The 12,955-nt window shown below is 42.4% G+C and overlaps 1 protein-coding gene across 1 annotated transcript in view; it reads right to left on the reverse strand.

The window, feature by feature from the left end:
* LOC124722936 (sodium channel protein Nach-like) overlaps positions 1–12,955 on the reverse strand; it is a 174,537-nt gene that overhangs the window by 44,049 nt on the left and 117,533 nt on the right. Inside the window, exon 8 of the mRNA XM_047248097.1 lies at positions 11,633–11,686. Coding sequence (XP_047104053.1) covers positions 11,633–11,686 — 54 coding nt within the window. The remainder of the gene's footprint in view (positions 1–11,632; positions 11,687–12,955) is intronic.

The following is a 12,955-nucleotide window of genomic DNA, read 5'->3' on the forward strand; positions in this document are numbered from 1 at the left end:
AAATACACACACAGAACTTTTCACAATACTTACAGTTCGTGTATAGATTGCATAGCATGGCTACACGAATTACTGTTATGCTGGTTCCCCTTTATTTAATTCAGGAAACCGGTCTCACTGATTCCCACGTATCTTTCAAATCCTGTTGTTCTCAAAATCAGCTTCACACGTAAATTTCTACTGACTCATTTCACAAAACGTGACTTCTTATTCTTTCATATTAAATTAGCAACCTTTCCTTCATCCATGAATTTCAGAACCCCGTCAAAATACAAATTGAAACACATGCAAGCTACAAATGGCTTCTTTGAAAATTAATTTTTTCAGATCAAAATTAAGAACATTACTTTCTACCATGAATTTCTCGTAGCAGCTCGATTAGTTGAAGCCACGAGTTAATATGTTCCTGCACTTCCAGATCAGATTTTGATACAAACTAACCAAAATCATGAATTGAAATTGACCATTACTAAAAAATTATGGTAAATCAACACATTCCTACTTATAAACTAATGGTTCCGAGCACTCACAAATGGTTCAAATGGCTCTGAGCACTATGGGACGTAACTTCTCAGGTCACCAGTCCCCTAGAACCTAGAACTACTTACACCTAACTAACCTAAGGACATCACACACATCCATGCCCGAGGCAGGATTCGAACCTGCGACCGTAGCGGTCACGCGGTTCCAGACTGAAGCGCCTAGAACCGCACGGCCTCGCCGGCCGTCCTCTCAACCCAGTCGACGTATATTTAGGATACGATAAGTGGGAAAAGTGGGTTTTCATACATTATACCAAAATAATAAACTCATTCAGTTACTCTGATCAATTTCCTTAACACAGCAGGTTGATTCAATAAAAATTAACAGCTCAGATCGAGCGTCTGATAACACATACCTGATACCTGACGTAGCAAGGTATTCTAGCAATTACATGTGGATAGTAATTCCTGTGTGAATATGCTGATATTTTTGTAGTGACAGCGCCTTTGGGTTATCGGGAAGTAAATTCGGAGGAATATGGCCAAATTAAGGGCGCTGCGTTGACAGTGCCCACGCTCAGTATGAAGAGCCTGCTGCTCTTCCTGTTATTTTGTTTCTTTCGTTCTGAGGTGTACCACGAAGTAAAGTTCTCATCCGCTAAGCGATTTTCGCTTCTATTCGAAAAGCTTCTTGAGTAACCCCACAGTGAACATTACATAGAGATGATATTTATACTTTTTGAAATATGGACATATTTCTAAGGATAACGAACTGTAGTCGAAACTAAACCAGATGATGCTGAAGGAATTAGGGTATGACATGCGACAGTGAGAGTGGTAACCATTGTTTGCTATGTGGGAAGCAAGACACCTGAGGCCTTCAGTTGTAACTTGTATGTCAAATGCAATAACAAGAAATCCTTTTTGATGGGGTAAGGATGCTAAAATGATATATGTCTGAGGTTCAGGAAACATTATCTGAAAGTATATGACAGGCGTCCTGCTATTATGTAATGTCGCTTGCTTTCAGTAAACATATAGATAACCCATAGCAGGGCTTTCTCGTCATCCAAATCACATCAGTGGGAATAGCCATCAGAGGGTTATTACTAAATTGTAGGCACATGGCCAAAAATTTGGAGAGCAGAATCTCTCGCGACAGATTGGATGTCTGGATCCTATCATGAAATATTCAGGCTACGAAAACACGTTCTTCTTGCTGTCGGCGTGGTCCTGACTGCAACGTTGTAGGCATCACTTGGCAATCCTGTAGGCATAACAATGATTTGCAGCTGTGGGACAGATTTATTCTGCTAAATTCGCCTGACGTTTTCTTGTCTTCTCTATGAAATATTCTGAATATTTTGTGAATACAAGGTCATTTCATGCAGAAGCTACCCCTTGTCTCATCTTTCATTTTGCGAGTTTATCAGTTATATACTGCAGCCGCGATTGTGGCAATGAGAGTGTTTATGCTGGAATTCCTTGGCAGCGTAGTTGTAGTGACTTTATAAAATGGTAGTTGCCTCCGGTTCCAGGTTTGCTGCAAACGATGGATCAATTCCTTTCAGTAAATTTTAAATCAGGTGATACCTGTCACATGTAAGTGTGTCCTAACAAGTTCGCAGAGGTTACCATGATCGTAGACCTAACTGATCTTAAGTCACATCAAAATTACTGACAAAATTACTGAACAGATTCGAAGCATCTGTAAGAGTCACGAATTTGTACTTTTTTTAATCAACTTGGTCTGAAACAAGAGGGAAAAAACTACAGGGACAATGACTAAGTTTGTCAGTATACATTATCTGTGGTAGATCTGGAGGTGAAAACGTACGAAAAAGTACAGCTGCGCTTTTGCGAACTGCTTTTTTATTTTCGCATCAATAGTGTTGTGAACCCACCATCTGGTATCGATGAATTACATTAGCATCCATTATATATAATCATTTTGATAGTACACCGGATATTATAGATGAGTAGGACACAAGACGGGACGTATATAATGTCCGTTTGACGTCAACAGTGTGTAACATTTTACTTTTTTTGAATAGGACAATGTTGCTCTCCAATCATTTTAGATTAGTTACAATAAGCTTAAGCTGCAAGAGAATTCGCTTGTATTTTTCAATATGTGATCTGTTATCGGTTTGAAGGTCTTCCATTACATCGGCAACTTAGTGCAGCTCCTCCGAGGGCTCTCTGGAGTACGGTGCAGATAGCAATGTGAAAGCCGCGAGCTTCATACTGTTAGTGCGATTGGGACTTGGTATACTCTTGACGACGTTTAGCACCTGTGCGGTCAGTAACCCAATTTCAAAATTCATGTTGAGTAATCCTGCTCCATTCAAATAATATTGTCTTTTTATATTGATAAGTAATCTGGATAGTCGTCACGTTCATGTGCCATCTACATCGCAAATTTAATGTTACGATCCTAACAAGTAACCTGCAATACGTTTTGTATTTCATAATCGGAACTATCTGCATTAACCGTCATCAGAGCAGTGTCAGGGAACAGACTGCAGCACTGCCTTGGTAGCTACTTGGAGACCTGGTTGAGTCGTGTTCTAAGGTTCACATTATATTACACTAGCGAGAAGTATCGACTTTTCCTTTTTTTCTGCAAACATCCAGAACTAAATTCAGTAACAAAATGCTAAGAAGATTTTGCATTGTGCCAACTCAATGATCAACCTATTTTTATAGATTTTTATTTTCACAGCCATTCTCGTTCTGCATTGCAATAAACTTCATTCATCATTTGCTTGTTCTTGTTACGATTATTATTGTCATTCTCTCACTCGCAAGAGTTTTCATATCCCTATTTGCTATCGATGCACATGAAGAGTGGCTATGAAAGAAGGGAATACTGAATGTTACGTTATGCAGAATACACTCATTTACTTCTACTTCTCGTGATCAACGCTACAGGAGAAAAGAGATACATAAAGTTGACAATGGAGGACAGATATGCTGGCACAACTCTGCAATTATTCCTGTTGTTTTAACACAGCGTTACCAGATAAACAGGTGCTGCGGAATCGAAAATGTAGTACGGACTTTGCCACAGTAGCAGAGAGCTGCTAATTTCGGACCATGACCGTGGATTACCCTTCGGTCAGCTGCTGGTTAGAGTGTTGCAACTGTAAATGGATGACTTTGTTTGATAGTCTTGTGCTGATGTTGTCTGAATAAATTATGCCATTGGATAAAAAACGGTTTAGTTTTGAGACCTAACCCTCGAGGGGAGAAGGCACAGTGGTCTGCTTCATGAATTCCAAGCAAAAAACACAAACAATACAGGAAGGGTTCAAACAACTACTTTCATGCAGAGACACGCATTAGGAACCTGTTCATCTTTAAGGGCCAAACAAGAGCGTAACATTATGGAAACAATAATCAAGCTACTTAGTATATAATAGAGCATACAGATTTCAAGGAGGAAACGTATGAAGACGCATACTTTCTCGTTATCCATATGTCTGGTATATCTTTCGCGTTAACGAAAGTAATATCCCGTTTTACCTCTTCTTACGTGTCAAATGAAATGAATGCCATGAGGAATCGAATATTTGTTGACTGAGTCTCTTCTTGCTTCCATCCCTACCAACATATTTCTTCATTGTCGTGGTAATCATGACATTCTATACGTTGCTGCAAAAGATTGCACGTGGATACATTCGACATCGAGGAGCAAAGCGTTTAATATCTTACATTATATTCCGTTCAAATACTCTTCCGATGTATTTTTACTTCGATTGAATTTTGAGGTGATTACGAACGTTACGGAAAATTATCTCACATGCTTTACGCTGAATGAGGAACACTGAACCATCCGTTTTGCTTTCCCAACGTTGAAATGATATGTCAGCGTCAACAGCCTTCTTCCACGCCGGAGGGTGAAACGTGTATCATTCTGGATTAATGATGATTGAAAGCCTCAAATGTATACATAGCCCACAAGGCGACGTCAGAAACTGTCAGGGGAGAACGCCGCAGGAAAACCGAACGTGCACGCGCGTCTCCCCTCTGAAGAACCGTATCGGAGAATCACGGCAAGCATTTCGCTGAAGAGCTGCCTCGTAAGAGAGGCGAGAATTGGCACCGTCGTAGCAAGTATTTGTCAACACTGTGATAGAGCATTTACTTCCGGGTGTAGCCCGGCATTACTTCGCTAAATTCACTTGACATTCGTTTTCCACATCGAAGACTCATACGATATAATTCACTGTAAGATGAGACACCTATAAAGTGTATTTAATTTCTGGACTCCAAGAACGGCGTTCATCACATACATAACACCTGTTTGTGGGTTTAAGGTTGCGTTTTCAGGCTCAGGCAATATCGCAATGACTATCGTGGGCTTGTTGCCGGCAGTGTGTCGTTAGCTCAGTGGGAAAAAAAAAAAAAAAAAAAAAAATGGTTCCCTTGTGTGCTGCGATGCTTGGGCTATATGAGATTGCAGTTCCAATCTCGATGAAAGCTGCTGAGTACAACTTTTCAATTTTAATTAATGGAGTTGCAAACTGCTAGTAAAAATTCCTTATACGAAATCTGAACAATGCCTTTACACATCAATCTTCGTGCAATTTCAACTTAGTAAATTATGTTAATATCATGGATGTCTGCTTTCCGAATGCCAAGATGCTTCACTGTAAAATGGTTCCTGAAAAGATTCAAATTGACTGTCAACGATACGAATTTGAGCTTTGTTCGTCATATATCACTTCCGATCAACGTTAAATAGTTCATGAAACCATATATGGAACACCAAATGTGCAGTGTTCCTGCACTGCTACAGAGCATGCGTTGCAAAGTATTCACACAATTTATCACATAGACTTACCATAAGGAATGAAACAAGACTGTAATACACTTTACACCACAGACGCTCACTCTGGCTTGACGAAAACATCCGAATATTGGCCAAAAGTTGCACAAATAATTGACTTTGAAAGGAAAAGAAACGAGGTATGAAGCAGTTATTAATTGATCGAATGTAATGGCGTGGTTTAATTTCGTCCCAGTCTATAAACTTAATTTCGGGTCATACTCCGCTCTCACCGATTAATGTAATATAATACCCGTTTACTAATCACGGCGTCTGTCTCCGTTCTTTTGAGTGTGAATGGAAATCGTAGAAATTATCTGTGGAGCAACATTTAATAATAAAGCGTTTTAAATCATCAGAAGCGATGAGCGGTAGCAGCGCTTTCGATAAAGAACGGGGGAGTGCAACGCCGCAGCTGTCGCCACGGCCACTGCCGGTAGCCAGCAAGTGGATCCCGGAGCTTTGCCGATTACGGCGTCCAGAGGAGGACAGTCTGCAGGAAATCTGCCGCAAAATGGTTACTGGACAAAATTTTGATATCGGTGTGTCACAAAGCGAAATAGATTGAATCTGCGCTACTATTACATTCACGTGTTCAGTATTCAGGCAGAAGAGGCTATAAAAATATTTTATGCCAGCTGCTCTCGATCCACTGACATTATGAACAGAAACAACGCACGCTACCGCTAGACCACAGGTGCAATCAGCCTATAGTTTCTCCATCATGGGACAAGTTTTCCTCCAGGAAGTGCCGCAGTCTACAGTGTTGCCAGATTGTGCAGCTTACCGGACTTAGAGAAATAGCGAGGTGGCCAGTTTTATTGTCCCATGTCGCGATCGGCGCGGACTTAGCGTCTGAAGCGGCCGGCCGCCGGTCAAGTTTTATGTCAAAGAGTGTACATCGTCTGTGAATGAGGTGTCAGTATCTTTTTGTGGTCAGATGGAGACCCTCTATAGTCTGTGACAGAACGAAAATCCAGTATTCAGAAAAATTTAAAGTAAAGAGATAGTGCAACAGTCGCTGGAAAGAGGGAAATGATAGTAGCACCCTAAGTAAATTTCGACACACAGTATGGTGGCGTACGGGGTACAGAGTTATGAGACGGACAGCCTAGTAGAACACCTGATTGTGTCCCAACTGAAACAATGAAAACACATACTGACCACAGAATCCGTCACTGGTGTTCAAATTACCGTAGAATTCAACAAGATCTTGTTACACGTAGTTTCATCTACGATTCCCTTGGGTATAGGAAAGTTTATAGCTGAAGGGTACGAAGATGGCCGTCGTTTGATCACATATGTGATTCAAGAGCACTTGAACGGCTTTGTGCGGGAAGCTGACGGTTATTTTCGATCGAGATGTGACGGGAGATGGGTAAATCATTACCAACCAGAAAATAAGCGACAACACATAGTCTCCGATGAGAAAACGCTCATGATGCAGGCGTCAATTAGGAAAATGTTAATTTTCGTTTGGGTTAAGTGGTACTATACTGCTGCAGGTGCGAGGTGTCGGTCGTGAGCTTCGGCATGACTGTCTGTTAACGTCCGATGCTGGCTGGACTTTTCGGCAATCAGGGTGTTCTCCACTATTCACATACGTGAATTAAGATTCGCGGAATGGAACTGAAGAAGAATGATCTCCGTACATGAACAATGGCTGATTGATCTGGCAGAATCACTAATCAACAGTGGCAGACATTACTTAACTAGAGAAATACACTGAAGAGCCAAAGAATCTGGTACACCTGCCTAATATCGTGTAGGTCCCTTGCGAGCACGCAGAAGTGCCTCAACACGTTGTGGCATGGATTCGACTAATGTCTGGAGTAGTTCTGGAAGGAATTGACAGCATGAATCCTACTGGGATGTCCATACATACGTAAGAAGAGTACGATGGGCTGGAGATCTCTTGTGAACAGCACATTGCAAGACATTCCAGATATTTTCAATAATGTTCATTCTGGAGAGTCTGGCCGTCAGCAGAAGTGTTTAAACTCCGAAGACTGTTCCTGGATCAACTCTGTAGCAATTCTGGACGTGCAGTGTGTCGCACTGCCCGGCTGGAATTGCCCACATCCGTCCGAACGCACAATGGGTATGGATGGATTCTGGTGATCAGACAGGATGCTTACGTACGTGTCACCTATCAAAGAGTATCAGGGGTCCCGTATCACACCAACTGCACACGCCTGACACCATTACAGAGGCTCCACCAGCTTGAACAGTCCCCTGCTGACACGCAGGGTCCATGGGTTCGTGAGGTTGTCTCACAGCCATACGCGCCCATCCGCTCGATACAATTTGAAACGACACTCGCCCAACCAGGCAACATGTTTCCAATCATCAACAGTCCAATGTCGGTGTTGACGGACCCAGGCGAGGCGTAAAGTTTTCCGTCGTGCAGTCATGAATTGTACACGAGTGGGCCTTCGGCTTCGAAAGCCCATATCGATGATGTTTCGTTGAATGGTTCGCACGTTGACACTTGTTGATGACCCAGCATTGAAATCTGAAGAAATGTGCGGAAGGGGTGCACTTCTGTCACCTTTAACGATTCTCTTCAGTCGTCGTTGGTCACGTTCTTGCAGGATCTTTTTCTGGCCGCAACGATGTCGAAGATGTGATGTTTTACCAGATTCCTGATATTCAGGTACACTCGTGAAATGGTCTCTGGGAAAATCCCCACTTCATCGCTACCTCGGATATACTGTCCCATCGCTCGTACGCCAACTATAACACCACGTTTAAACTCACTTAAATCTTGATAACCTGCCATTATAGCGGCAGTAACCGACCTTACAACTGCGCCAGACAGTTGTTATCTTATATAGGTGTTGTCGACCGCAGCACCGTATTCTGCCTGTTTACATATCTCTGTAATTGAATTATCATGCGTATACCCGTTCCTTGGCGCTTCATTGTAATATAAGGGGCGAATAAAAACTTTCCGTTCATCAGCTGTACAGTTCAGAATCGATATGTCAATCGGGCAAAATCATAGTGTGCACCGAGGCAATCAACCCATCAACGCAACAGGTCAGAGATACCGGTTTTATAAAACACCGTGTCCTGCTGCATGAAGTCCGTAGGTGCCTGCTGCACATCCTCGTCTAACGGGTATCGTCGACCCTTCGAGGCGTTTTTTAAGGGACCGAAAGTATGATAATAGCACAGGAGGGATCAGAACTATGGGCCGGGTGCTCGAGTGTCTTCCATTTGAGTAATGGATGAGTCTGGTGTTTCAGATCGACCAGCATCGTGTGTTGAATGGCGACCAGCACGGAACCTGTTGTAATTACATACTCACATCAGACTCGAGCAGCGTTGCATATACGCTGCAGCAACGCCCTCAGACGGAAGCTTTTTGACCGCCCCCCTCCCCACCCCTTATAGCAAAAGGAAGTTGATACGTTCTAAAAAACTGTCAATACACACGTGAAGGCAGTGAACTATGTAATTCATACTTTATACACTTACGAGGTGGATCACGAGGAATAAGGGAAGATGGAGCGAAAAGTATTACCTCCAGCGATTACGCTGGGACCTACTTATACCGCTATGACGCAGTTAATCATGTTATCCAGGCTACAAGGAGGGGTACTAATCAGATATACAAGAACCTAAAAACAGGCACTTGGCACTGTAATGAACAAAATGTGGAGGCACACAATTGTGGAAGAAACCTTGAATATATGCTGCATTCAGCGAAGCATCAAACACTTCTGTAAGCTATTTACCCTTTCCAGCTCGACTCTGATATGGATATATAATTACAACAAGTTCCGTGCTGGTGGCCATTCGACACACGATGCTGGTCGATCTGAAACACCAGGCTCATCTATTACTCAAATGGAAGACACTCGAGCACAACTAATTTATAAACATCCGGTAAATGAATAAGAAAATAATGAAAAATGGTACTAAGTGAAGTAAAACGTTAGCACGACGATCGTGAAAAAGACCCGATACCTGACTGACTCCATCCTAGACACACCGGAGCGAAGCAGAAGATGCCCAGCTATGCAACGCCAGAGTCGCAGCCATAGATTCATGTACTGTTCCGATCCAAGTCTGAACCCAGAGTCTCGCCGCAGCGTCCGCAGAACAGAGCGGAGTCTGCAGCAGTGTCTCCCTGAACAGCTCGCAAAAGAGTGAGTAGAAAAATTCTTTCTTTCGACTTCAGGCGTTCTTATGGAATAAGCGGAGCCCGACAAAGTAGTTATCGTCCAATAAAAACCCGTGACTGGTTGTCATTCTATCAAATTAGAGAAAATTACCGTTTCTAAACCCCATTCTATTGTGGCGTACCTGAGAAAGCAGCGCACCCAAACTGTCATCGGCTTATCAAAGTCCACGACCAGTGCTCCTCTCAAGAACGAGCGGAGACTACGCTTACGAATTCCCCCTCTCTAGCGAGAATTTGAACTAGCGGGCCAGTCAAATGTGCAACGACTATGCAAGGCACCAATTTGTCGCAGAGCCATTGCCCGGGACCGTACCTCAGACACGTAACGTCAAGGTAAGACACCGTACAATCGCCTCGAAATGCGTGGTAGGTGACACCCCTTTTCAAAGTCGCCTTTGTCCAGAAATTTTCGCACGTAGCCAACAAAAGCGACACACAGCGCCGCCGCCGTCGAGTGGTTTGTGCCGGAGGTCCACTCCAGGGCTCCCACTCTCCTGGAGACTTCGAAAGTAATCGACAAAGGGATGACAATGCAGACCCTATCGTCGCTACATGGCACAACTTTTATTACATTAGTGAAATCAATATTGCTCCTACATCACCATTATAAGATGTACATCAAACTAAACAGAAAAGGGCTGGATGAGTGTACTATCTATTTGTTATATCGCAATTATTTTTGTTATAACTGAATGTTACATCGAACTGTTGGCCGAATAAATCTTAAACGGTGGTCGAAAATGATCTACATGAAACGGTCAGCTATAAAGCGGGCAGAGACGTTTCACACTTCCACAAGAGGGGTCAAACTGTGACTGCTACGTTCTGTCATGCAAGCGCAACATTAGGAACGTCTCTACAATCATACACTGCTGCCCCATGACCACGTTCGTCCTTACACAGTTGCCCCTAGAAAAGTAACAATACGTAATTTGAAACTAGCGTGTTGAAACATCCAACACACAACCATAGGCGTCCACAAGATTGGGAGGGAGGGTGCGGGGGGGGGGGGAGAGGTAGTTCTTGCCCCCATTTGGAATCTGAGGGTATAGACGTTACATTTATACGTTTCTAGCAATGATTGCCTGCAGTTCTGCTAAATCGTAGGTTTAGTATTGCCGAGCACGATGGGAATTAATGTTATTTTTAAAGTTTAATTCTGTTTCTACAATTTAGGAAAACACAATTGTGATTTCTAAAGCGTAATTCCATTCCTACGCTTTGGAGAGTAATAATTTGATATTTTCCCCTGCCTATTTTTGTTCCTATCCAACAAGATTTTATCAATCTTTATGAAGATCTTATCTGTTTGCTATTTTTAATTTTCGGTGGTAATCTAACATTACTGGTTCATGAACAAACAAACTTTTTGTAATAGCTCGTTGGATACTATGGATTTAATCATAAGAAAGAAGCACTGTTCGACCGTTGAACCAAAATAATGGCTTTTTTCCTCCTCTTGGATAGATTTATGTGGACGCCCATACATACAGCCCTGATTATTCACACCCTCTGAAAGAAAATCTGCCGGATCAGAAGCTGGTATATGAGGATCAAGACACAGGTGCGCGGTGATCACACCTAAGATTCGTTTTTGAAATTTCCGGGAAGATTAAAATTGTGTACCAACGCGAACACTGGACTTTTCAGCATTCCTGGGCTATTAGCTTCACGACTGAGCTATCCACACATGACTCACGACACCTCATAACAAACGTTCTTGCGCAGGTACCTATCTCCTACTTTCCAACAAAAGTGGGGTATTTTGGGCGGATTGTAAGTCATAGCAGGACAGCTCAGCCAATAACAGTATTGCTGGTGAAACACAAAGTTCTAGGTCCTATAAAAAAATTTCTCTGACAGAAAGTTTCAAACCAGTACACACTTCACTGCCCTGTGAGATACATTCAAGTTTTCATTTTTCCTGGAAGACATTTCATTAAGCTTGTAGACAGGCGGACCATATAAATGGCGTAGCAAGAGGAATATGTCAGCTGAATAAACCAAAAATCATTTCTGTAAGTATCTTTGTAAAAAACTTATAACAAAGTTCCTGCTATTAAATGATTTTCCCTCGCTATTTAACGAAATATGAGTCTAATATGTTCAATATTTCATACTCACTGTAATGATGAGCTAAACATTTAAGTCCTTCCGCGTCACAGGATTTGTATGGTTCTGAAACAGAAAATTTATCAAAAGCTAAACTCACAAGCCTAAGGAAAGTTAATGTTATATAAATAATAACAGATTAGAAGCCAGGTCCGTGGAGATTATTAATTCCAGTAAAAAATTTGCCTGTATCACACATTCTTGCATTAAAGGCTATCGGTTTCGGAAGATCAACGTTTCATCTTCAGACACTTGAGATAAATGTATCCACAAGGTATAGATTTGGTTACCAGCATCCAGTTATATGAGCCATGGTACCAGAAACACGATGATTATACGGCAGTCGTACCGTAACATGCATCACTCCCCCCCCCCCTCCCGAGCACCACAGCCCAAAAAAAAAAAGTCCACCTGTTCTCAACAGCACCGTTGTCGTGTGTCGAAAGTGACTGAAGTTGAAATATTAACCTTCTGTCGCAGGTAGTATGAGGCAAACTTTAGTTGCTGTAGTTTAATAGGGATGCAGCACAACCTCGGTCTTGGGATGGAAGGGGAATGAAATCGGACGTGTCTTTTTCAGAGGAACTGTAACGACATTCACCTTAAGAGATTTGAGGAAACTAGGGAAACATATTTCGATGACTGGACGGGGATTTGAACCGCCGTCCAGTCATTTGCGTATCTAGAGTGCTGGCCACTCGTATTGAAACATATAAAAGAGCGTGTGTAAGATAAGCACATCGGACAAACATTCCTCCCTCCAGGAGACATCTAGCCAATACCGTCTCTAGCCAGTAAATTACCACAATTCGGCGACAAAGAAGAGTGCACAAGTGTCTTCAGTTATGCCATATCCAGGGAAGCATGTCATTGATGATAAAGTCGTAGAAGGCTACGGAGATGTAAAGTACTATGTTTCACACGTTGTTGCAAATAATCCTAGACATTTTTATGGGATTAAGATCAGCTGATTTAGTGGATCAGTCGGGATGTGATAGGGTGACTGAATACTCGCAAAAGCAGGGACGCATACGTGCAGCCGTGTGAATCAGCTGTTGATATCTTGGAAGGTGGGAGTACACACGGCATCTCATGAAAATGTAGAAGAAAGGGCAACACTTGGTCAACAAGAAGGTTGAAATAAATATCCTCGTTCAGGTTACTGTCAACATGAACGAAGATTTCTGTTTCAGCATTCTCGCTGACCAAATGTTGCCCTTTCTTCTTTCATGTTCTCGGTGACATGAGCGAGCTGGCGAAAGTCAAAACACCACAGACCCTCCTCCGGCCTGAATTACAAACTTCATATACTGCGACTTAAACGCCTCGGAGACT

This window comes from Schistocerca piceifrons, chromosome X (assembly GCF_021461385.2).
Source record: "Schistocerca piceifrons isolate TAMUIC-IGC-003096 chromosome X, iqSchPice1.1, whole genome shotgun sequence".
NCBI classification, from domain to species: Eukaryota; Metazoa; Arthropoda; class Insecta; order Orthoptera; family Acrididae; genus Schistocerca; species Schistocerca piceifrons.